Source organism: Ambystoma mexicanum, chromosome 10, assembly GCF_040938575.1.
Source record: "Ambystoma mexicanum isolate Mex_15411 chromosome 10, UKY_AmexF1_1, whole genome shotgun sequence".
NCBI lineage: Eukaryota > Metazoa > Chordata > Amphibia > Caudata > Ambystomatidae > Ambystoma > Ambystoma mexicanum.
In genome coordinates this window covers 1,529,670,825-1,529,697,825 of record NC_090932.1, presented here as the reverse complement: position 1 = coordinate 1,529,697,825, position 27,001 = coordinate 1,529,670,825, and the positions used below count along the sequence as shown (strand labels likewise).

Below are 27,001 nucleotides of genomic sequence, written 5' to 3'. Positions count from 1 at the left end.
ACTCCGGACTGGATCTTCTCTGGTCGTTGAAGATTAGATAGCTCAAGACTGCATCAGGGCTTCACCGAAACGGGGTAGTTGCAGCAGCCGTCGTCTTCTCCTCTTCTCTTCGGTTCCTTGTAGTTCCAGTGGCGACTCTGACTTCCAGCCCAAGAGTCCTGCCTTTTATGTGAAACTCCCCCATTCACACAGCCTGGCTGTCAATCACGCAGCTGGGGGGTTGTCCAGCCCGGACAACCACCTCAGCCAATCATGGCAAAGTGCGACTTGGGTTTCCTAGGATACGCTGTGCAGGGGGTGACTACACCTCTCCCTTACATTCAGCCCACCTTGAAACCCAGGCGCGTAGAGGGGGGCTTCTTGGCAGAAGCCCGCCAAAAGACGGTGAACAAAGAAGGCAAACCTGGTTTGCAGCGCAAAGTAAAACACAAGAAGGACAAGTCTAAAGGACAACCATGTGTCACTGCACTGAAGGTGCTGTGTAACACACAAATGAGTGGGGCTACTGAAGTGGTGTACTCCAGAGTCCATACTCACAAAAACAGATGAAATGCACATGGCAAAACACAGGCAAGAGTGGGGGGAAAAGCTCACACTCTTACCAAGTGAAAAAATAAACTCCAGAAATCCAGCAAACCTGCTGGGGGGGACTCACTAGGTAAGGGAAATTAGCCATTGAATGAGAATTCTCCCTAACAGGTGTCCAGCACTATGCCAGGGTACCCCCTCTTCTGGGCGGTAGACAACAATGGCTTCCAGCGGTCACGAAACTCACCTCTTGACCCTGGGTGCCCCCAATGGACTTCTTCGACTCAAGATGTCCAGGCACTCCTCTTCAGGACTCACAAAGACACCTTTTCCGGATGGCAGGCACACAGGACTGGCTTCCAGGGAACTTTGGATTAATAGCAGCAGTTTGCACCATGATACCTCGTAGCTCGGACTAAGTCTAATTTGAAAGTCCTCTCTGTATACGTCCTTGGAAGAACACGGCAGCTTTAGGATTACATTGAAGAAATTGCAGCAGCAGACTTCTCCTCTAGCTGGGCTTCAAGGAACGGCTTCTTCTTGCTTCAGCTTAGACTTCAGCTTCTGAATGAATTGGTGAGAGGTCCCCAGATATACACATCTGTTCCCCATTCACTCTGGCTGACGCAGGCTCAGTCTGCCAATCATGCAGAAGGTATTCGTCGAAGCAGGCAGCCAATCAGGCTTACAGGCAGTCAGGCAATTCATTCCACCCAGACACCCATAACAACAAATGTGGATTGGGGTAAGTACCCAGCCGTTCAGCATACTACACTGCATTCATGTCAGTTTCAGTCAGGGCTGTCTGATTCATTGTCTCACACACACACAGAAACCAGAGACCCACAACACAGAATGCGAGTTCCCTTCAGACTCCATTCACACAGGTCCCACCCCTTGGGTGTAACCACAACACACAGCCTCTGGGAAGGCTGCAGTCAGTCTGACAGGAGGAAGTCCCAGCATCATATATGGTATTTCTACCCAACAGCCACTCAGGAGGAAGGGAACAAAGGCAGGGCTTCCTGGGACTTTGGGAAACAAGGTAAAATGCAATAGAAACCAAGAGGCCACAACAGGGGAATCTTGCCTTCTATCAGGAATCAATTGATTCTTATGGCAGGCCTGGGTGTCCCAAAAATGAAGGACACTCTGAGCCACTGCCAAGTCAGCATGTAGCTGCCACCAGTCCATACCCTGCACAACACACAGGTGCCCAAAAACACACAAGGGGTACAAGGGTGTACCCCCACCCATGGGTGTTGTTCATCAAAAGGAAAACATGAAGAGCTGCAATGCCAGAGGTCCAGCTGAACCTCGGTGGCAGAAAACATAGAGAAAACACACACAGCAAAGTGGTAGGACAAGGACTAGCAGGCCCTGTCCCTCCATAGGGCTTTTCCAGCATCACAGGAAGTCTATTCCAGATGCTAGGTCCATAGACCACAAACTCTGTTCACCTCTGGACACACGGGCAGAGAAGGTATACTTGGCAACAATTTGTCCTCGGACCAGAGTGATTGAGCTAGGCTATACCGATGAATTTTGTCTGCCAAATATTGCGCACCAGATTGTTTAAACATTTAAAAACAAGACCTATGACTTGAAAATCTATTCTGTCCCTCACCAACAACCATTGCAGTGAGCGTCGGAATTCTAGAATATGGTCTGATTTCTTTGTCTCCCCCCCCCACCTCCCCACCAGTCTCACTGCAACATTCTGTGCTATTTGGAGCAGTTGGCACGGTTTTGCTGGGATCCCTGCAAGACGGGTATTGCAATAGTCGAGTTGAGAGTTATCTAGTGCTCCAACCACTGCTGCCTGCTTATCTGATTAAACATAAGGTAGAGCCTGACGCAGGAGTCGAATGTTGTAAAAAAAACAGACTGCACCTTGGCACTCACTTGGGCCTCACTGCTCAGGTTCTCTGACCAAATGCAACCAAGATTCTTGATCTTGGTGACAAATAGATGGTACATTCCCCGAAGATGGAGTGTCTGGGTGTGGTCATCTGCATCCAGAAGGTGGTTGGGGCCAAACAATGCCACCTCCATTTTCTTGGCATTTAGCTGGAACCAGTTGGCGGCCATCCAACTCTCTGGAAGGAGTCTTCAACATTACCAATATTAAGGTACACCTGGGTGTCATCAGCATATGCCTCATAATTAACCCTGTATTTCCTCAAAATGTCCATCGGAGGACGCAGGTATAGAAGATCCCTGCAGTACTCCACAACTCTGATCCAGAGGATCGGACACCCAATCTCCCAGCTTGGCTTGTTGCAACTGTTTTGTTAAGAAAGACTCAAACCAAGGGTCAGACTGTGCCGAAACTCTTCCAATCTTCTTTAGTCGCTCGATTAGAATACGGTGGTCCACCGTATCAAAGGTAGCTGCAAGTTCTAACATAATCAGCACAGAAAGCTCCCCATGATCTGCCTCCCAACAGTGCTCTTTTCTTGTGCTCTTTAGCTTTCGACTCAGCGCTTCGCTGGGTGATGGTCTTCGTTCCCATTTGGCCCCTTTCTTTTGCTAACAGCATTGCACTGCCATGCTAATACGGAAAGTAATGCATATCAGGTCAATTTGTTTCTCCATTATGGGATCCTCTATATTAATTACAACCATGAATGCCTGAGTGACGTCCCTAAAAGCTTTTAAAGAGATCAATCTTTTTCCGGTAATGTCCTCTTTAAAGATTTATCTGAAATTCAAGAAATTAAATGTAACACAGAAATATTTGGAAAAACTGATAATTCCTAGTTATTTTCCAATCGCCTAAGGGCATCCTTAAAAACTGGCTTGGACCCTCCCACTTCTGAGAAGTTTTTTCTTGAAATGCAGACGTTGGTTGATGGAGGCAACAAAAATGTTTTCAATCAGTTTGCATGTTCATTCCTCTTGTCGGCCGACTCCTTTCAGTCACCAGGTCAGCCCTGCTTGAGAGGTGCTCTGACTATAATTGGAAGATAATAAAATCAGACAAACATGACGTGCAAATGTGCCCCTTTTTTCTGTTAATAGACCCTAATAAAGTTAGTGTGGATATGCTGCTACATTTGCTACATGCAGATTTCTGCAACCACTCCTTTGCCTCAGGATCCTTCCCCTCCCCTCTTAAGTACTTCCTTGTGCATCCTCTCCTCAAGAAACCCACAGCTGATCCCTCTTGTCCAGCCAACTATCGCCCAATTTCCATTACCCCCTTCTTGGGCAAACTCCTAGAAAAGCTGGCCATCTCTCAGCTAATCCTTCATTCTGACTCTGTTGGCTGTCTCCATGACCATCAGTCTGGCTTTAGATCCGGCAGAAGTACGGAAACTGCTCTCCTGAACATCCGTGAAGATCTGCTTTCCAACCTTGACTCTAGCATTCCCTCTGTCCTCATCCTACTCAATCTCTCCTCTGCCTTCGACATGGTCAACCATAGCATCCCGCTCAACCGTCTCCGTGATAACCTGGGCATCACTGATCAGGCTCTGGCTTGGCTGACCCGTTTCCTCTCTGATCGACCCTCCCAGGTCCAACTTGGGTCCTTCCTATCATCCTCTCCACCTGTGGTGTTCCCCAGGGGTCTAACCTCTCGCTGTGGCTTTTCAACCAGTACCTAGCAACTCTCGCCCACTGTATTGCCTTTTTCTGCTCAAACTTCCAGTGCTACGCAGATGACTCGGCTCATTTTCAGGCTGCCCTCGGTCACCTCCTCCACCTCTCTCATCACTGATTGCCTGACTGCCATTCAAGATTGATGTGCCTCCAACAATCTCTATCTGAATGCCAGCAAGACTGAGATCCTCCTCATTGGCACACCATCCCCTTCCTTTCCCCTCACTCTCTGGCCGGCCTCCCTTGGCCCTCCTCCCATCCCCACCTGCGAGGCCAAGAACCTTGGTGTCACCTTTGATTCCGCACTCTCCTTCTCCACCCACAACACTGATGTATCAAAAAAGTTGCAACTCCTCAGAGGTATTCTTCCTTTCCTCTCATTCCCCCAGAAGCTCACCGTCTCCCAAGCTCTGGTTCTCTCTAAGTTGGACTATTGCAACAGCCTCTTTCTTAATCTACCTACCTCTACTCTCCGCCCCTTGCAACTTATCCAGAACAGGACTGCGTGACTTGTCCTTGGCCTCAAGCCCTGGGATTGTATCTCTCCAGCTCTGAAATCTCTCCATTGGCTCCCAGTGGATGCAAAGATTAAATTTAAAACCCTCTGCATTGTCCACAATACTTTCTGGGGCCTGGGTCCAACATACCTTCAGCTATCCCTCTGCAAATACCTTCCATCTCGAGCACTCTGCTCCTCTACCTCTAACTCCTTCCGGGTCAGTCGTTTCTCAAAGAAATGAGCTGGGGGTAGATCTCTGTCTTCGGCTGGGGCCTCCCTCTGGAACAGCCTCCCTGCCACTCTAAAACTTTAGGAGAACCATGTCCGGTTCCAGAAGCACCTCAAGACCTTCCTCTTTGCTTCTGCCTTTGCCCACCCTCTCCCCTGCTGATTCTACTCTCCCTCGACACCATGCACCTGGCCACCCTCTTCCCATTCGGGCCCAGGTACCTGCTCCTCTTGCCACCGGTACGCACTGCCTCTGGGCCACCCATTGTACTGGGGTCTGTATCTGTACCCATACAGCCCCCACCCCTTTGTTTTGTTCTTCCTGCACTTATCAGACCTACCCAGCCTGCTGCCTTAAACCCAGCACTGTCACTTGCTGGCTGCACTCCCTCTGTTTGTTGCCTTTTTATTTATTAATTTATTATTATTTATGGTTTTTTTTCCTCCTTGCACCTCATTCTCCTTTTATTCCCCCTTCCATGCACTTATCCCTCTCCCCCTCTACCATGCACTTGCGCGTTCTCAATGTCGCTGGGCCTAGTAAAATCGTTGTTTTTGTTTCTCCTCTGTTCCCCTTCCCTTGTCGCGCTCTGAAACACTTGTGTATGAGCACGATAGAAATAAAATAACAATATCAATACATGTTGGTATGATCCTATGTTGTGTTATGCAAAACTCATCCATTTCACACACCATAATACATGGGTCTTTCATGCAATGGAAGCTGCAAAATGGATTACATTTGTTGCATTTCCCCCTCCCCCTCCCTTCCTGCCTCCTTGTCCCCCTGTCCCCCTGCTGCCTCTCTGGGGGAACATGTGGAAACTCTGCCCAAAAAAACCTCTCCACCTGCCTCTCTGATCATGTTTTCTGGGAAACCTGGAAACCCTGCAACAACCCCACCCTCCTGTACCTTCCCTCTTTGCACTCCACTTACCTCTCCTCCTCTATTGGCCCAGCATGTTCTGTCACCTTTCAGTCTTCTTCACTTTGCAGAGAATGTTTTGCTGTAGATTGTGTGAAACGTCCTCTGTGCAGTACGTGTCACGGAACTCTACTACATGCGATGGGCACAGCATAAGCCACCTGAGCCTATTAGCTTCTATTCTTGCCACAGAAATATCTGCCTGTAATTTGATATTTTGCTGAAAAATAATTCAGTCCATAGCCTTTTCCATTAAGATCTCTTAATATTTTATTTTTCCATTACATTTTTCCATTTTCACTAATCCTTGGCAAACATCATAGATCCGTATTCCAAGGCCTTTTGAATCTATATGATCCTTTATCACAGACATTTGGGGCCTGATTCACAGAAGTGTTTTTATAATGGTGCAATCTCATAGGAAAACGTTCTGTGAATCCAGCCCTTTATCTTCAAAGTTAGCAATTTTAAAAAAGGTCAATATTATGATGATATATGAATTTCTGATACCATGTTCTTTGCTGTTCTCTTAGAACATACTGGCCCAGTATTACAGAACATATACAAATCAGTCAGAACTGTTCACTTAGCTCCAGGAATAAGCTGTTTCGCTGCATGCAGAATGTCAACTAAACCAATTGTGTTTTTCTACTTCTATCATTCTATTTTTGACCATGTGATTACTTTGAGTCTGTTACTTTTTACAGTGTCTGTCCTTAGCACATCAGTTTAATGTATGTCAAAATACCGATATGCCCCAAGCAGTGGCATATTGGAAGGAAGTACTTGGATACATAAAAGACATTGTTGGGGTGGAGCTCCCAATGTCTCCAAAGACAATCCTGTTAGGAACAGCAGTGGAGGGCGCGTACGCAATGCCAGGGCCCAGAGCCGCCTTAATCACTCACCTGTGATCAGTAGCGAGAATGACCCTGGCACAGAGATGGAAGTGCGAGTTGGGGCCATCAACAGCCTGGTGGTGGGTCAAGATCTGGGGAGTGATAGCGATGGAAAAGATATGCACTTTCCGCACAGGCAAATACTTAAGTTCCTGGCAATCTGGAACCCCTTCCATGAGCTGGTGAGAGACAGAAAGGCCCAATTCTTCAAGCCACGCCTACTCAAAAATACGCACGTCACCTGAGTACCAAACCCTGGTCAAAACCCGGCACAACCATTCAGGAATGAACTACGTAATGACAGAGCAATGGACTTCAAAAGTTGGGGCAAAGGGGGGGTAAGGGGTAGGGTGGGTGAATATTGAAAACAGTCGGAGGGAAGGATGTGACCATCAAACTGAGCAATAGAGATGCAAAATGGATTTTATTTACTGGGTCTGGTTTGTGGAAACAGTTATGCATGGTGTAATGTTGTCTGTCTTCGATTAACAAATAAAAACATTGAAAAAAAAAAGAAATCCGCTATTTCAACAAATACATGTGGATCAGCTTGTTTTTCATTAAGGTAGGAATAAGAAATACAATCTCAAATCTCTTAATCCATTGTCATTGACTCACCCAATAGCACCTAAATCCAAATATTCAGCCAGACAAATACATCTTTGTCCTTTGTTGGTGATTGTTAGTTGTTACATGTGTTACTACTAAAATAAATGCAATGTACATCTGTTGTCTGTGATGTTACATATTCTTACCAAAATGTGTATTATGCAGAGTATTTCAATCTGCCAAATTTAAATACCGAAACAAAAGCTATACCCTTATTCACTACATTTCTAATTCCTAATTGTGAAATATATAAATCAAATCATCAACCACATCAGTGACATATCGATTCTCATCTATGATATTAATTTAATGGAGGCAATTCAGTCTTAATATAAAATATGGGGCAATACATAGAAACCGATAATTCATACAGAATGGTTAAAACTGCACTTTTCATTCATGCATCCAGGAATGACAGAATCTTGTCTGTCAATCCAAAAGGCCTCAAGCTGCTAAAATAAGCTGCTAAAATAAATTAAATCACCACCCAGTGATGATGGTTTTACTACTTCCAATTTCTGTTACCATATCTGGCTAATTTGACAACCTTTATCTTAGAACTGATGATGATGATATTAGGATGATGCTCATTCCAGTGTATCTTACAGGTTCTTTGGCCTGTGTAGTAGATATGAAATGTAATGTGTGCAAAGTCAGTAGAGTTGCATGGTATAAAACTAGTTAACAATATCCTTTCTCCTGTTCTTGGATGGATATCTGCATTACCTTTTACTGTGGTATTGAATGTAATGCAACTAAAACAGGGAAATGTTTCATATCAGCTAGAGCAGGGGACCTGCAACCTTTGGCTCCCCAGATGTGTTGGACTACAATGTTTCGGACGACAATTCCCATGAGATCTGGCTATTGACTATGCTGGTTGGGGATGATGGGAGTTGTAGTCCAAAACATCTGGAGAACCAAAGGTTGCAAACCCCTGGGCAAGAGCCTAAGGGTACTGCGTCTCAGTCAGCTATCTCAGTCCGACTCCATGAAAACCCCTCACCCAGGTGATCCCCCCGCACTGCCCAACCCCTTGAACTGGATCCAAAAGCGATGGCCGTGTCCTGGACACCTGGATGACTCACCTAGCGAGTGAGACACCTTTTGATTTCTCACACTAAGGTTTCCATATCGAGGTGGCGCTCTGACTGTATCATGCATTGTCATCGTTTGGCCAACACACCGCTTCTTGGCCGGCCGAGAGCCCACTCCACCAGAGCCATTGCAGCAACAACCGTGTTTCCCCTCTGGTGTTCCCTTGCTGGACATCTGCAGGGCTACTTCATGGAGGTCTACCCACTCCAAGAAATTCTGCTGTGTCAACAGGGATTCCAGGGAATACCCATGAGATCCTCCTGCACTATACCACCCCTGGGGGACATTCAGGAAGCGGCCTCACCTCCCTGGTCTCATGGGAAAGGTCTCTCACTCTGGGAGAAGTAGCGACATCCAGGGATTCGTCACACTCCCTTCACAAACTGGGCTTCTCAACTTCAAGAAGTCTCAAGTGCTTCAGTTTATTGTAGCAGTCCTGGACCTATCCTCATGCAGGACTTCTCCTCCTGAGTTAAGGGCTCAACATATCCTGAAAATGGTCATGTAATTTCAGAATGCACAATATTTACCGGCCTTCGATTTTTCTCCAGTTACTGGGCCTCATGGCATCCTGCATTTTCCTGGCGCCGTAGGCCCCACTAAGGATGTGATCCCTTCATTGGGCTCTCAGATCCTAATGGTCTCAGTCAGGAAGGATGACAGACCTTATACAAGTTCTGAGCAGGGTAGCACAGGACATTCTATGGTAGGCCTGCAAATAGAACATGATGATCGGAGAACCTTTTTGGCAGCTTTAGCTGGAGATTACTGTAGTCGCGGACACCTCCCTCAAGGGATGGGTTGCACATATGAATGATCGGACATTGAGGACTTTGGTCCCCAGTGGAATCAAGACTACATATAAACCCGTTAGAGCGGAGGACGAGGAGACTTGCACTGGTGACCTTTTTGCCTATCATTCAGGGGAAGAATGTCCTGATGATGAAGGGCACTATGGTGGCCATACATTAGCTCTTGAAGAGAGATGGTGTAGGGAGACTTCCACTGTGCAAGGAACTATGGTTTGGGCTGTATGAAACAGGATCTCTCTATCTGCAGTTCACTAAGCTGTGAAGGAGAGTACGGCGGCTGATGCTCTGAGCAGGCAGAGTTCGCTCACCCACAAGTGTGGGTTGGCTCATGTAGTCTTCTAGAGATCTTCACATTTTGGGAGACCCTTCATGTGGATCTGATTGTGTTCATCTTAAACAGGAAGTGCAATCTGTACTCTTGCGTATTGTCCCCATTCCTCCATACTGCGTGGGCGTCCGTCCTAGGGACGGGAGACGGAACCCTTTTCACCAGTAAAAATCTTCTTACCCTTTAAATTTAGGGGCGTGTGGGGGTGCAGCACTTGGAGAATACGCTCCCCTGACTCCGCCCACTGGCGCCACTCCTCCGTCCTCTTTTCTGTTTCGACGGGAACGGCCGGCTTTCACCAGCGCTCCTGGGTTTGGCTTCGGCCTTGTAATTCCACGCGCTCTTCCCGAGATTCTGTCTGTCTCTTTCTTCTAATTTTTAAACAGTTACTCGGTTCTCTGGTGCCACGCTCCTCCCCATCGCATGTCAACGTCCTTGGGCTTCAGCAGGTGTCCAGCCTGCGAGGGGCTCTTCGCCACATCTGACCCCCACACTCTGTGCCCCCGCTGCCTTGGCCCCGACCACGGCTGGGACGGCTGTACTGTGTGCAACGCGCTTACACCGCAAGCTCTGAAGAACAGGTTAGCAAGGTGGCGGGAGCTCTTTGAGAAGTCTCCTCCAGAGGACTTGAAGAACTTCGTCAAGCACAAGTCAAGGCCCAAGGCAGGGCCGCTCTTTTCCATCGCACCCCGCAAGAGCGATTCCTTTCCTAGGAAACGTCTGAGTGGGAGTGACCATTCAGGTTCTCACACCAACGCAGGGACCGAGGCTCATTCAGCTACCGGCCACCAGGCCGATGGGTCGCGAGAACCTCCCGCAGACAGCGCTAAGGGACCGCAAGGTTCTTTCACCGGGTGTTCAACCGAGGGGTTATGCCCTAATACCGGAGAAATGTCTGAGGGGGTGCCTTTACTCAGCCCTACCAGCGCTTCAGCCGAGTGCTCTACACCTACCAGGTCTGGTCTTGAGGTGCAGGGTAGGCCTCAAAATCCACCACCAAGAGTCCAGGAGAAGGCCGGTCCCAGCGAGCCAGGCACAATGACGCAGGCACTTGGCATGCAGCTCGGCATGATGACTGCCGCGCCAGACAAGATGGCAGCTCGTTAGTCACCGAGCCATTTTGGGAGCAGGTAGGAGATTGAGTGTCCAGTTGGGGCTGGTCTTAACCAGGTATGTGGCTTATCCTTCTACATCACAAGGCAGGCACCTCCTGCAACTAGCTAGGCAGACTACACACAGGCCTCAGCAGCCAGCCGCGACTCCGTCAATATCACCTGCAACCCCAAAAGCCTGTGAGGACTGTTTTTTTTTTTTTTGGGAAGTTCCTCACGTTGATGAGGTCCCCTCAGATGAGCTGCATCCTTCGGGATGTTATCAGGGACACGCTTCCACCAGTCACACCGCCAGCACCCATAGTCATTCTGCCTATGGCTCTGGTGCCTCAGGCTCCTGTGCAGCCCCAGCTGCCCACGCCGGCTCCTTCGATTCCTGTTCCCCTGCCTCCTACAGCTCAGGCCATTCCACAGCAGCATCCGGCTCCGGTCACCACCACTCCACCAACTGCTCCCAGTACTCCTCCACCGGTGCCAGACCAGTCGGACACCCTAGTTGACACCGATGAGGAGGAGGATCCTGACACACCCTTGTTAGGTAAGGCCTTCACGATCGACTTGCAGGTTTGGCTGAATACTTGGGGGCTGCCACAACCTGAGGTAAAACTACCGGCAGCGGGGGTCCAGACCGAAGTCCTCACTGTACACCTCGCAACTCGAACCTGGATTCCGATGCAGAAGGACGTTGTCGCCTTAGCCAAAAAGGATGGCTGAAACCCCATTCAGCGCAACCCACCAACAGGCGCCTCAACGCCAAGTTTAGGCAGTTCGAGGGGGATACACTCTTGTTGTCGGCACACCCTCCACCACACTCCTGGGTGATTGCTGCAGCTTCCATATACTCGGAGCTGCAAACTTCATCGGTCACCTCGTCCTTGGTCTCCTAGCCAAGGAGGAGAAGATCTTGGAGGCGTATGGAAAGAAGGTCTACTCCAACGCCTTGCTACACCTTTGTCAATCTAATGCGGATGCCATGCTCGCAGTCGTTAACCAGAGGCTTTCGCAGGAAATACCAGATTCCATCTGGAACTTCCGGTGCGCAGTCAGGAACGCTTCAAGACAGGGCTGGCTGAAGCGAAGATGGTGGCTCAGGGCATAATGGAGTCCTCAGTGTCGCATATAGACACCTCTGGCCTTGCCATGTGCATTGCCATAGACATGAGGCCGACGGCCTGGCTCCGGGCTACCAAGTTCAACCCGGACCTCCAGGAGTGCATATTGGACCTTCAATTTGAGGGTAGCGACCTCTTTCATGCCTCCACAGGTGAGGAACTGGATAAGAAGAAAAACAGTTTACAAACTGCAAATTAATTATCCATCCTTGCACCTTAATAAGTCCAATCCCAAGACTTTCAGTCAAACGCGCTAGCGTTCCGACAAGGGTCAAGCCTTCGGCGGCTTACGGGGCTTCCAAGAACGACGGTGCAGGCAGCTGGACCTCTCTCCGAGCCAGCACTGCCGCAAACAGCACAAGGCAGGGAATAACGGCTTCTTTCAATCCCCCTCCTCAGCCTCAGCAAGAAAGAAGGCATGACACCCCCCCCCCCCCCGGGTCCACATGTCTCCAGTGGGGGGGCAGGCTTGCTCTCCATGCACATAATTGGCACGCGAGGTTCACAGACCCCTGTATCATATCAGTAGTTTCCACGGGCTAATGCCTACCGGTCCCCCTCTCTCCTCCCCTCCACTCCCACAGCTTGGGACAACAACTCTGTTGCCGGAAATTGGATCGCTCGTAGAGAGTCAGGCAGTGGAAGAAGTCCCAGCCTCCCGGGGGGGGGGCATGGGCTACTACTCCATGATTTTCGCAATACACAAGAAGAACCAGCCTGGTCTGAGAGTTGTGTTGGACCTTTCCACCCTAAACCTTTCCTTCCCGCTTCAAAAGTTCAAGATGGTTACCCCAGCGCTTATTGCGGAGACACTGCAGGGAAGAATGGATGTACTCCCTGGATCTGAAGGGCGCTTACCTACACGTTCCGATTTCGCAGCCCCATCGTTGCTTCTTGAGGATCAGGATCATGGGCTTCCATTTCCAATACAAGGTTCTACCCTTTGGCCTAAACTGCCCCCAAGGGCCTTTACCAGGTTTATGAATGCAGAGGCAGCCCTTCTCAAGGCCCAAGGTCACCAAGTCTATCCATACCTAGACAACTGGCTCGTCAAGGCGAGATACCCGAAGGTGGTCCATCACTCATCCTCTGCCCTCATGAACACACTGCACGACTTGGGATTCTCCATCAATCTTAAGAAGTCTCAGCTGGAACCGACTCAGAGTCGAACGCCTGGAATACAAGGTCCGAGAGAGTCTTTCCATCGGAGGACAAGATTGCAGCCATCAAAAAGGCTGAGTCACTTTCTCAGAAGAGGGGTGAACTCAGCTTGGTGGTACCAACACATCCTGGGTATTATGGCAGCATTTTTTCTGGCAGTACCTTCACAAGAGTCAAAATGAGGAAATTACAGCTTCACTTCGCAGCCTTATCGAATCGGGAGCAAGGCTCACAGGTGGAACTAGTCTGCATTCCTCCCTTTTTACACCATGACCTAGTCTGGTGGAGCACGGACTGCAATCTGAGGATAGGCAGGCCCTTCCGAAAACCAGCACCGCAGGTTACCATCACCACAGATTTGTCCTTGGAGGGCTCAGGAGCTACCCTAGACAACCACAGCGTCCACTGAGTTTGGTCCCTTCAGGTGCAGGAGGCCCATATCAATTGGATGGAACTGAAGGCCATCTGACTGGCTCTCAAGGCCTTTCTGCCACTCATCAGCGGCAAAACGGTCCTCATTCAGACAGACCACTCCACCAGCATGTATTACCTCACCAAGCAGGGTGGCACCAGGTCCCCTTCGCGTTGCATCCTGGCGGTCAGCATCTGGGAATGGGCCCTGGCGAACGATATTCACCTGACAGCGATCCACCTCCCGGGAGAGTCAAACATGGAGGCGGACAAGCTCAGCAGGCTGGGGGTGGAGAATTAGGAATGGCAATTGAACGATCAGGTCCTACAGGTGATCTTCAACAGATGGGGTCATCCGCAGGTGGACCTCTTCGCCCCCTGGATCAACAGGAAGAGCCCTCTGTTCGCATGCTGGCAGGGACAGGGTCTAGGCTCTCTGGGCGATTCATTGCAGATACAGTGGAACAGCATGAGCGCCTATGCCATCACGCCCACGCCACTGGTACACAAGGTGATCTGTAAGATAAGAGATTCCCAGCACCTCAGCATCATTCTGATTGTTCCGTGGTGGGCGTTGAGGTCATGGTTCTCGGAGCTACTCAGTTTGTCGGACCAGCCTCCAATGTACATTCCGCTCTGCTCATCTCCTGTCGCAGCAGGGGGGTGCAGTCATCCACACCGCCCCGCAGAAGTTGGCCCTTGCAGCGTGGTTCCTGAGCAGGTCATGCTGAAGCATCTGCTCCTCTCGCAGGCTAACCTAGACATCATTCTGGGGGCTAGGAGCCATGCTACTAGGAGCCATTACAAAAGCAAGTGGACTAGGTTTTGCCACTGGGTGGTGTCTAAGTTCGATCCTCTCACTTGGACACTGGACGACATGCTTTCTTTCTCAGCACACCTCGCACACTCGGGGGTGCAGATAGACACGTGCTGCACTTATCTGGCTGCCATTGGAGCCTAGCGGAACTCAGAGGAGGGCAATCCAGTGGTTAAACGACATCTGATAGGCCTCGCTATGCTCTTCCCGCCCATTAAGAAGCCCCACCCTGTGTGGCACCTCAATATAGTGCTAGGCGCCTTGGCGAATAAACCTTTTGAGCCAATGGCATCCGTTGTGATGGGTCGTGGAATACGCGAACCTTGGGATAACGGGCGAGAGTACGGCGTCCATTTTACTCATCCAACATGGAGAATCCCATTGCGGCAAGTTACGGTATAGCCGTAGGGTCACATGAGGAAGAGGCTATAGCCACGCCCCCAGACTGGTGAACAGTACTTCCGTATCCATCACCTGCACATCGGCGCGTTGCTACTTTCATTCCAGAGTCCAGCCGCGCTTCACAGACGTAAGTACGCAATCGTACCCTCTGACTTTCCACTTCTGTCCTTATTAGAACTAAGGGGCTATCCTGTGTCTGTTTCTCCGCTCTCACTTGTTATTGAAACTCCCTTTACCGTTCGCTTTAGGCAATCATCAGATCGTGGCTCAGATCCTCCGCCTTCTCCTCCGCCTTCTGTGGAATCAGAGGAGTTCTTGTGTTTACGAGACGATCCTTCATCCAGGGATATTAGGACGCAGGTCTTGGTACGATCCTTAATATTGAATCAGATTTCCTTCATAGGCATTTCTCTTGCTTTACCCGGTATTTTTCCATTCATTACAATCTCCTTTCTTAAGGATTCATTCATCTCTCTACAGGGGCCATTACGCTACCTACTTCCTTCCAGTAATAGCAGGGGATCAGTCTCTCCAGAGTCTCCTTCAGGAGGTAAGCTTACGTGACATCCCTTCTCCATTAACAGGATCAGGATTGGGAGGGGAAAGATTAAGTCTAATTCTCATTCTTTACACTTTGTTAGGCTTTGCAACTATTCCCCCTGTTTTCTCCAAAACTGCCATCCAGGAACTTAACCCTCCGGTCATCCGGGCCTTATTTAAGTGTTTCTAGGATAAGCCTTCTAGAGATTAGCCAATATCCTCTCTTTGGGTCTGTAATATCTCTCTTGCACCTAGCACTTATAGAGGAGATTGGGAAGTTCAACCGAAGGGGCTGATTATTTTCCACCGGAAACATCTCCGGGGAGCAGTCCTCCGGAAACTATGCTCTCTGGCAGCCCTTCACAGGGTTTTTTCGCCATAAGGGGTTTTTCCCTGGAGGCTCCACCACTGTCGGACTCTCCGAAGTCGGATGGTGGAGGGGCTTCTAGGTACTTTCCCATTACTTCAAAAGATTACAGAACCATCGATCCCAAAGAAGAGCGAGGTAGGAGTTTTGTTTGTCTGTATTGGAGTCTGATTACATGTAATGATTTTGAAATATCACATCCGTAGACATCAAGCTGGTCACCATGAAGACAGCCCTTTTGGTGGGTCTTACATCGGCATGTCGTGTCATGGAGATTCAAGGTCTGGTGGCTTATGAGCCATACACTACCTTTCATATGGACAAAGTGGTCCTCAGAACGCACCCCACGTTCCTACCTAAGGTATTCTCGGCCTTCCACCAAAATGAGGAGATGGTGCTCCCAACTTTCTTTGCCGACTCCAAGGACAATGCTAAGAGGGTCCTGTACTGCTTAGACGTCAGGCGAGTGCGAAGTTCTATCTAGACAGAACCAAGAGCTTCTGCAAGTCGGAGGCTCTATCATCTTCAGGGGGTCAAGGCCAGGCTATCAGGCCTCCATAGCAAGGTGGATGGTTGCAGCCATTAAGGAGGCATATGAGGGGCAGCACATGCCACTTTCGGCTAACCTGCATGTCCATGCTATCAGAGCCAAGGTCACGGCGGTCGTATTGCAAACACACGTCCCGTGGCAGGCCATCAGTAGGGCGGCCACATGGGCCCCTCCCTCGGCTTCTTGCAAGCACTACTGTTTGGATGCCGGCTCCAGGTCGGACGCAGCATTCGGGGGTATCCCTACAAAATATCCCCACCAGAAATATCACCATACATATGGCTGTTTGTCTCGCCATAGGCAATATTTTTGGAGGGGATAATTTGTGGGAGCGGGGGTTGCGCTGGTGTCCCCCGCACATTTTAAAATAATGCAGGGGTGTCCCTGGCAGGGTCCATGGGTTAATAATGCCACAAAAATATGGCGATATTTTGTATCGTGATATTTTTGCGGAGATATTAACACATGGAACCGCATTCGGGCAGGCAGTACTAGAATTCTGGATGTTCCTTTTGAGGGCTCAGATTTGTTTCATTCATCCACTGATGACAAATTGACTAAAAAGAAGACCTCTACACAGGCCGCCAAAGTCCTTGGCCATCGTAAGCCATGGTAGAAGTCCTTCCCTCAGTATTAGGGCTGGACCGACTTCAAACCCTGTGCTTTCACCGGCTTCAAGGGGTTTCAGGATCGTGGTGCGCGGAGACCTAACAGGTCACCCAGTGACCACAGGAAGAAACAGCAGAGGACTTTGTGCATTTATTTTCCACTCCCGCTTCAGATGCCAAAAAGCAGTGACGTGACAGTCAGGGAACACAGCTCGGCTTTACGAGGCCGGCTGGCTCTCTTCCAGGACAGCTGGAAGCATTGTTTCAAGAGTCCTTGGATCCTTTCTATAGTCACCATGGGCTTCAGTCTTCCTCTTCCTTTTCCTCTACCAGCCTCAGTTTGGCTCCTTGTATTTTCACAAACCTGATGTATGCTATCGCTGGTCTCTGCCTGGAGGACCATCACTTATACCCTTATCTGGACGACTGGCTGGTCAGGGTCGGTGCTTCCGAGGGGGTAGTGCACTCATGCCAACGGCTGGCAGACGTTCTTCACCCACTGGACTTTTCCCTCAACCGGCAGAATTCGCAGCTGACTACCGCCCAGGATCTGGTGTTTTTGGAGTGCACTGGGACACGTCGGTGCAGCGGTTGTTCCCCACGCCTGAGATGCTACTTTCCCTCTGCAAAGTGATGGGGCACTTTGTGGCGAACTCGTCCACCTGGCATGGTGGTTCCAGCACCTTCTGGGTTTGGTGGCAGCGTACATTCTCACGGTCCAGCCCGCTCGCCTCAAAATAAAGTGCCTCCATCTCCAAATGGTGGCCAATTGGGACCAGGAGATGGGGTCTCAGTCGGCCAGGATCCCAATTCCCCTGCTCCTCCTCCCAGATCTTCGATGGTGGCTGATGGAGGGCAATATGGCAGTGGGAGCCCCCTTTTACCCGGCCATAGTTCACTCTAGTGGTGAGGACGGATTCCTTGCTTTCCGGCTGGGGGTGGCGACTCTGGAGGGCTACTCCGTTCATGGTCCAGGACAGAGGCCCTCCTGCACATCAATCTGCTCGAACTCGGGCCATGGGCCTGGCTCTCTCTCGAGGCTTTTATGCTTCATCAGGGACATGGCAGTTCCGATCAGAACTGACAACTCCATGACAATGTTTTACCTGAACAAGTATGGTGGAACCCGTCTCCCCCCTCCCCGCCCCCCCTTCTGTGCATGGAGGCGGTGGTGATCTGGGAATGGGTCCTTATGGAAGGAATTTGGATTTCCACAGTCCATTTCCAGAACAACTCAGCCGCTTAGGGCTCAACACCTATGAGTGGGAGTTAAACATCAACCCCTGTTACAGAGATGGGGGGGGGGGTCCGGATCTGGACGTATTCTGATCTCCTCTGAATTCCAAGTTCCCTCGGTTTGCCTTTTGGGCGGGCCCGCGTCGGGGTTCACTGGGGGTTGTGTTCCAGCTGTGCTGGCACAGCCGCAGGTGATATGCGTCTCCTACTCCACTGTTGCTCCAGCGGACCCTTCACAAGTTCCGGGTGTCGGTGGGCTGCAGCCTCGTCCTGATCGCCTTGCACTAGCCGTCGAGGGCATGGTTCTCAGATCTTCTGCAGTTGGATCGCCCAGGGACCGGTCCATCTTCCAATCCACAGCAGGGGCTTCCTGACGCAGCGAGCCAGGGTGGAGGAGCACCCGGACCCAGCAATGCTGGCCCTAGCGGCCTGGTTCCTGACCAGGTAAGACTGCACCATGCTCAATTCTCTGAGGATAACTGGGACATCATTCCGGAGGTCTTCTATGAGAAGTCAGTACAAGAGTAAGTGGACAAGATTTTGCCACTGAGCTTGTGACAAGGGGCTTGACACTCTCACCTAATCCATGGACAATGTGCTGACTTTATCCCGCCCATGTGGCGCATTCCGACATTCAGGTCGATACCTTCCGCAATGATCTGGTGAATGTTAGGGCCTACCAGAATTCCCCAGAGCATGTTTTTTCCGTAGCCAACCCGGTGGTTAAGGCCCACCTTAAAGGGTTATTCAGGCTTTTTCCTTTGGTACACAGGCCTCATCCTGTCTGGGATCTTAATGTGGTTGTTGCGGCCTTGCAGCGCAAGCTTTTGAGCCGATGGCATCGGTCGACATCAGGCTGGTTACACTGAAGACTGGATTGCTGGTGGCGCTCACTTCGGCATGCAGTGTCAGTGAGTTGCAGGCTTTGTCATCTTGTGAGCCCTTCTCCACGTTTCATAACAAAAAGGTCATCTTGCAGTCTGGTGCCAAAAGGGCTTTGCATTCCTTGGACCTCAAGAGAGTCTTCAAGTTCTACTTCTCTCGAACAAAATCTTTCAGGAAGTCTGAGGTATAGTTCATCCCGTTTGGGGGTACGTCTCCCGGCACCCAGGCTTCCAAAGCTTCTATCGCCCGTCGGATGGTTCAGGCCATTTTGGTGGCGTACACAGCCATGGGCAAATCAATTGTTGAGGGGATTCATGCCAATGTGGTCAGATCTAAGGCCACGGGCGTAGCGTTTCAGAGAAATGCGTCCTGGGATGTCATAAGCAGGGCGGCTACTTGAGCCACTCCGTCAGCGTTCTGTTAGCACTATTCCCTGCATTCCAGCTGCTTGCGAGATGCAGAGTTCGGTCAGATGTTTCTGAAGAACCTTTTTGCTTCATCCTAGATATGAGGCAGGTTGTCACATCTCCACCCTATGGTCTTTTTTGGTGGAATCATCCTCAAGGATGGAGGAAAGGGGACAGAACGTATCAGTAATTAAAGTTACTCACTGTAGTGACTAGAGTACTCTTAGTCCTTAGTCCCTTTTCCTCCATACGTCCCACCCACCTTCCACCGCTTGTATGCCAGGGGCTAAAGTATTCAGTATAGCCATGTATTAAAGCGTCCGATGTGTTAAAAGGGGACTGTAGTGATGCATCTGGGAGGGGTGGGCGTTCCCACGCCCGGGGCCATGCGCTGTGCTAAATTTAAAGGGGATGCTCAGTTTTTCACTGCCAAAGGATGGAGGAAAGGGGACTAAGGACTATGAGTACTCTAGTCACTACAGTGAATAACTTTTATTTATAGGGGAATTAAAACCTATGGAACTATGGTTGCAGCTGGTTGAGACTCTTTCTAATGCAAGCCTGTGTGCGGAGTCCCAGTACTGGAAGATTTAAAGTAAAACATCTTTTAGTGATCCTGTCCGGGCCTGCCAGCATTGCAGGCAATGCCCAACCAGGTTGTGAGGCAGGGAGAGGAAGCAGTAAGAGAACCGTAATCGCCACACAGGTACATGTTCTCATATTTATTATAACAAACATACCTATGATAAATAACTATGATTTGAAGTGAATAAAAGCCATTTCAAGAATAGTATCCAATATTTGTCTACACTGGATGTGTGGCACTTAAATTCTTTCAATAAATCGTTTGTGTGTGGTGTTAAATATACATATACATAAATTTGTATGTGTGTGTTTCGAGTGGTTCATAGTTGTCAACCTTAATAGATTCTGTCTGATATCCCCAATTTTAGAATGCGGTCAGGCTTTGTTAAGTGAGATCACACTCTTCCAGCATAAGTGATTTCTCATCCTAGGCACATTGTTTACATCATGTAATTATTTTCTCATTCCTTTATAGATCTTCCTCTAATACTTCCTTCAGTGTAGCGTTAACGTCTTGCTCTAAGAAGCCATAATGTTATGACCTACCAATCAAGCTAACACATGTTCTGGGGTGTCAGTTGCAACAATTGAACAGTTGTTTACTTCGATCATTTAGGAACTGCCACCCTTGCTCTGATTGCTTTGTGACAGTCTTCTCCCAACAGAAATCTTCAAATTAACCATCCAATTTAGATGTCCATATCTTTTTCATTTTGCTTGTAACTAACCCAATAAACATTTTATCTGGTAACACTCTATATCCGCCACATTGTATGTCAGTTGTTAAGTTTCCTGATTCAATGTATTTTAATGTTTGCTTTACGTAGAAGCGAAAGGTAACTGTTGGGTTTCATATGGCAAATAGTATAGCTTGAGGTTACAAAGTCTACTTTCACACTATACATAACATCAATGCATAATAATTTGTGTTTTCTGAATTTTTTTAACTCCCTATAATGTGTATATTCATATTTTAGCAATCTGTGAAGATGAAGTACCAAAGTGAACCGACATTGCTGGCAAGTTCTTCCTCTTTTTGCTAATGTTTATTTTCCTCCAGGCCGCCACAAATGCTCTCATCCATCCTCTGTATTCGGTCTTTCATTGTAGATGCTTTGGCTGAAACAGGCAAATTGCTGATTGTGGCTGTTAATACAGGGTACTTGGCGGGGCTATGCTTGATTGGATGTGAAGGTAGCAGTGTGAGATTGATCTCTGTCCAATTCTAAAGGTCTATAAAGGTACATCTATGACCTTGCCAGCATTTTGGTGAAGGCCTTGCATGGTTTTAAGATGGAAGCTTAATAGATTCTTGAAAATAAACTTTCTTTAGAAGTAATGCAAGCAATTTTAGAAAATATCAGAAATGCCATTTAGTATAGTCTCTCATTGAGGCAGCAACATAAATCAGAAAGTTGGAGTGAGGTCCATACTCCTAATGTGTGACTGCATTGTATGTGGTGGCCTTCTCTGTTAAAATGTGACTCTTCTGATTTGGGTGACACCAGGTCACTCGCCTGAGCAGCAACAGGTTGCTGCAATTGAGTACTGGTGAACATTATTTGACATATGTTATGTATGAAAAAAATCTTTCTCCTACGTCTCATCCCCTTTGCTGGCATCCATACATATGGAATGGAACTAAAATCATTTGCACTGTAATATGCACGCTCCCCTATAAATTTAGAGCTTGTCAATTTTTCTGTGTGGATATGATCGGTTGCCTGCACCTGCAACTTTTTCTTTGTCCTCCTTTCCCCTATTTCTTTCATTTTCCAACTCTCCTTACCCGGCCTCGGATGCCTCTGTTCGCCCTGGTGCCTATCATCGTTGGACTGTTTTTCTAGGTACACCTTCTTCGAAGGCACATTTTCTGGTTTCCAAACCCACACACATACTATCATAGTGTCTGAGAGAGTACTACCGGTGTGATGATATGATATGACATGGTATTTGTAACGCACCTATACACAGGTGTTTCAAGGCGCGACGAGGCAGGGAGGGGAGGAACAAGGGGAGACAAAACAAACGATCCTACTAGGCCAGGTGTCATTCAGATCGCGCAAGTGCAAGTGATGCTTGCGATGCACTTGTCCCTAGATCCATTAAAAACAGATTGCAACACGGAAGGGAGATTTATTCCATGTTGCCTCCTAGAAACATCAAGGAGATTGCCAGTCAGAAAACTAAGTCGGCAACTAGTTAGGAAATCCCCAGCAGGGGTATTCCTTTCTGAGTTCCCCTGTCTGAGAGGAGTTTTAATATTCCTTCTGTGAAAATCCCTCACCATGTTGAAAACCTGCTGAGGCCCTTTGGGCTACCAATGGCTCCAAGGGGCTGTCAATCTCTGGCAATGTCCTGTGCCTCCCCGAGAGAGTGCGTCTACCAGTTGATCTAAATGGCGGCCAGCTATGCATGAAATGTGAGTTGGTTATTGAGTTTGATCTCTCTTCATGCAACCCATTGGAGAGTGAGGCAGGGCCTATTAGACGTCAGGGTGAGAACCCCAGTAAGGCTGACCCCAGTTGTCAGGAGACACAATTTCATGCCGAGTATCGAATGGTCCTAGGGGATTGCACTCTGGTGCACATACTAACAAAAATCCTCAGCCTCATCGTCTCAATTCAGAGCCCTGGCTGCGCCCCAGTATGGCAACCTCTGTAGATTCCAGCTAAGACCACCTGGACCCCTTCGACAGCCTATACCTTGGGGCATGAACCAACTTTGCAACGATAGACTTTTATTTCTGTTTTATGGGTCTCTTGAGTTGGCAACAATCATCCTCCACCTGCAAATCGGGTAGCCAGCATTTTTATTAGAAGTTTTGAAGCTTCTACAGATGAGTCATGTAGAGTCAGATTCTTTGCCACAAAGAGGTTTGGGCTTCTATTCCTGCCTCTTTTCAGAACCAAGAAAGATCCAAACAGGCCCCACAGTACTGCTGGACCTAGATTTCCTCAACTTTTTTCTTCCCTCTTGAAAGGTTCAAGGTGGTAACACCATCCCAGATCACAGAATCCTTTCGCGTAGAGGATTGGCTGTGGTCTGTTGACCCGAAGACACATAACTGTATATCCTAATATGGAGGCTGCACAGCAAATATATGAGATTTTCAGTGATGGGCTATCACTATTCAGTACATATTGTTGCCATTCGTACACAATTCAGCATCATGGGTGTTCATGAGATCGTGAATTTAGTGGCAGGTGCTTTAAGTTCCAGATGTCTGCGTGTCTATTCGTATCTGGACGACTGGTTGCTGAGGGGGTTGTCACTGGGATCAGTCATCCAGTCTCCTCGGAATCATCAGTTTTATGTACAGGCTAGGTTTCACAATTGGTCTCCCAAAGTCGGAGGTTTTGCCTTGCAAACTTAGATTCATAGGTTTCCAATGGGACACTGTCCAGGCCAAGGGTTTCCCCCTCCCTGAGTGGATGGAGGACATTCGCTCAGCAGTCCTATATTTTCTGGACCGATCAGTAACATGGCTTTGTACTACCGACGACTTCTGAGTTGGGTAATTTGTGTCCTTTGCCGATGCTCAAGACGAGACGATTTCAAGCACATTTGGTGGAATCCTGGTCCCAGGGAGAGGCAGCAAGTCTGGCAGGATACCACTTCCGTTCTCTCTGCAGCATGACCTCTTGTGGTGTCAGGAAAGACTACACTTACTAGCAGGCCTCTAAAAGCACCTCCTTACTCAGCTGTAATTAAGACAGACTCTTCATTGGAAGGCAGGGATGCTACACTGGTGGAAAACGCTGCCCATGTGTTGTTAACAGGAGAGGAGCTCTGTCACTACATACATTTCCTGGAACACGGGCAGTGTTCACTGCAGTCAATTCCTTTCCTTCTCTTAGCCAAGGTCAGGGTGGTGCACATTCAGACGGATAGCACTACTTCACTGTTTTATATCTGCAAACAATTGTCCCTTGTTCTTTGTCAGTTAGCCATAGACATATAGGAAAGGGCCATTCAGCAAGGGATTCCCCTTGAGGCTGTTCGCCTCCCCAGGGAATTTAACACTGAAACATATCAGCTGAGCAGGTTCAGTGCAGGAGCCACAAGCGATTACTGAGCTCAGTGATGTTCCAGGAGATTTTTCTCTTGAAGGGACATCCACTAGTCGACCTCTTTACAAAAGATTTCAGCAGAAAGTGCAATTATTCCGTCTCATGGATGAGAAGGAGGAAGGCGTCACTTGGAAGGTGAATTTCAGATTGACTGGAGCAGCAGCTTGTTTTATGTGTTCCCGCCAACCCCTCCTTTCCTGACAGTCATTCCCAGGTTCAGATCGTCTGCCAGGTGCTTGTCGATTTTCATATCTCCTTACTGACCAACAAGAGTATGGTCCCCTGACCTGCTCAAACTGTTGTCTCGACTTACGATCTTTGACCTGTTGCAGGATCTTCTATACCAACAAAGTTCTATTTGGATCTTCGTCCTTGCCCTCGTCGCTGAGCTTAGCGGGTTGATTCTTAAGCAATTGACTCTCTGCCCCCTGGGAATTCCACCAGAGAGGTTAAAGAGCATCCAGGAAACTCCTCTACGTGCAACCAGTAAAAGAGCAGGTGTACCCACTTCAGCTTCAGCCACTGTGTGGTAAATCGAGGTATGAATCCTCTGGCATGTAATCTGGACGTCATTCTTTCATTCACGGCATACTAAGCTGAGTGGAATGCAACTTGGCAATTGTAAAACGTCTTTGACCACCATTGGCGCTTACAGAACTGGTGAGGACTTTTCTTCACCCAATCTTGTCATCAAACACCTATAGGGTCTTGGTAGCTTTTTTACCCCGAGTCATGAGGCCACATCCTGCATCGGATGTAAATGTAGCCCTCGCAGCATTGGCTCAGAACCCATTTTAGCCTATGGAGACAGGAGATATAAAGTTAGTCACTTGGAAGAGCGTCCTTTAGTGGCCTTAACTTCTGCCTGAAGAATCAATGAAATTCAAGCATACTCAGCCTGTGCACCTTTCACCGTTTTTCATATGGACAAGGTGGTGTTGTACGCTCACCCGGCATTCCTCCCGAAAGCATCTTAGTTTCACGTTAATAAGGAAGTTTCCGTACTCACTTTCTTTTTGTTCCCAAAGTTGTATGTCGATAGGGTCCTAGATTCATTGGATGTCGGGAGGGCCATGACGTTTTACCTGTCCCATACTAAGGATTTATTTTTGTAAATCTGATGCATTGCTTGTTATTGGCAGTCTTCCCCTGGCCTCCAAGGCCTTGTTCGTCAGATGTATGGTCTTGGCTTTCCTGGTAGCATAAAAGTCACAAAAAACAGCTCATGCTGTTCATAAAATCTACAGCTACATGGAATGTTATAAGTAAGGCGACTACTTGGTCCACCCCTTCCACCTTTTGCAGACACTACTGCCTAGATACCACTTCCCAAGCTGGTGGGGCATTCGGGCAAGCAGTCTTGAGAATCTCTCTGGTGTTAATTGAGGTTCTTCCTGCTTCCATGCCTTCATGGTTTGCAGTCATCCATACATTAAGGAGGTAAGGAATGGGACATAGGAATAAGGAAATGTTACCAAAGTGACTACTGTACTCCTAGTTCATAGTGCTCTTTCCTCCATATCACCCTACCTCTAGCCCCCATAATATGTTGCTCGTGCTGTAAAGACACACTCCAACAATGATGGGCAGTGCCAGTAGGGCAGTGTACTACAGCCCATGGGCAAGCACCTGTGTGCCTTTCATTTTAAAGTGGGAGGCACATATTGCAGTGAAAATGGCTCTGGTGCTGTACCTTGTGGAAGGGCACCCGTACAGGTACGACAGAAAGGGTACTGTGGAATAAGAGTACAGCAAACACTATGGTAAGCAACATTTCATTTCCTTGACGTTAGCCTTCCTTCTCACCCCCTTCATTTTATTTCAGCCTTCCTTGCCTTCAGAACTATGATTTTGTGAGAGATATTTATTGTTTTAACATTAGTCATGTTCCCTGCCAACTGAGACTAACGGACAGCCCACAAGGTAAGTCATTTTAAAGTGCCACGTGCAATTAAACATTGGGCTACAATTAAGCAAGTCTTGAGATTAAGTGATCTCAAATCAGAACTCTATGTAAAGCTGTATGTATTTGCTTTTTATTCTTATAATGTGCAACACTACAAACTAAATTGTATCTAGTAACAAATCGATGAGAACGCTGTCTGAAAGCTGTGGGAGATGTGAACCTGTTCTTCAAGCCCTACCAGTACCTCTGTATTTTTCTTTGTGTTACCGACCACTGTGATGTTCTTCCTGTATGCTTCTCACTGTTCATCTTCCTGTTCTTGTTAAGGTATACTACTGGCAGTCTAATCTCATATCATCGGCTCCTTCCACTTTCACAGTAGGCTATTTTGTTTTCATCTCCCGCTTATGCTTCAAAACTGGCATGAAGTTAAAGGCAACAGGTTTATATTTTAGTACAGATAGCAATATCTATTGCCGTCAGTCTGGACATAATGCTCTTATCTTCTCCACAATATTACAGACAATAATGGTTATTTTCTATCAATGCCATTTCTCACTGACTAACCTGACACTATTCCATCACACAGCTGAATGACTTGGAAAAGAAACATGCAATGCTGGAGATGAACGCTCGTAGCTTACAGACGAAACTTGAGACTGAGCGAGAACTGAAACAGAGACTTCTAGATGAGGTACAAGAAATATGTGATTTTAGGGGCAGGAGGGATGTTTAGTAATGTGAGTGAGGAGCAGTAAGGATGGACTGCAGGTCATAAGTAGAGAATAGAATGTTCATGTCAGGAAAATAAATGTGTGTGGGCCTGTGTGTGCATGGGTGTGTGCGTGACCATGATTTTGCAGATCAGGGGTTATCTTTTGGTAGAAATGTTTTCTGCGTGGAGTTTGGAAAGGAGAAAGAGTGCCTGAAGGTAATGAATATATGTACGATTTAGGTGATCATGCAAACCTTGGTGTGTCTGGAACAGGTAGGCTGTTTTTCTGTAGCCATGTCTGGGTCAGACTGGATGAATCTGCCTGGCAACTTCCTATGTAGATGTTTCTTGAAGAATCCTGGTAAGCTTGAAGTAGAGGGAAAGATGGGCCTTCAAAACCTATGCGACTATGCAGATCTCGGGGAATGCGTAAGGGTGGATGACTAGATTTTACTGTGCCAAGCCCTTTAGCAGGATACAATGTGGCTGAATGTTGATGGTTGGCAACTGAAACAAATAACCTGAGAGAAATATGTTGGGTTATGTTTACTTGGCCTTAATAAAATGAAGGTTACTTCCCTA

The 27,001-nt window shown here is 48.2% G+C and overlaps 1 protein-coding gene across 20 annotated transcripts in view; it reads left to right on the top strand.

Moving 5' to 3' along the window:
* The window catches only part of CIT (citron rho-interacting serine/threonine kinase), a 2,264,529-nt gene that overhangs the window by 1,415,034 nt on the left and 822,494 nt on the right, over nt 1-27,001 (top strand). For 14 of the 20 annotated variants that reach the window (XM_069619729.1, XM_069619715.1, XM_069619714.1 and 11 more), the window contains 2 exons: nt 20,703-20,744; nt 26,294-26,398. In XM_069619729.1, coding sequence (XP_069475830.1) covers nt 20,703-20,744; nt 26,294-26,398 — 147 coding nt within the window. The remainder of the gene's footprint in view (nt 1-20,702; nt 20,745-26,293; nt 26,399-27,001) is intronic. The other 6 variants (XM_069619723.1, XM_069619722.1, XM_069619720.1 and 3 more) reach the window with 1 other exon arrangement.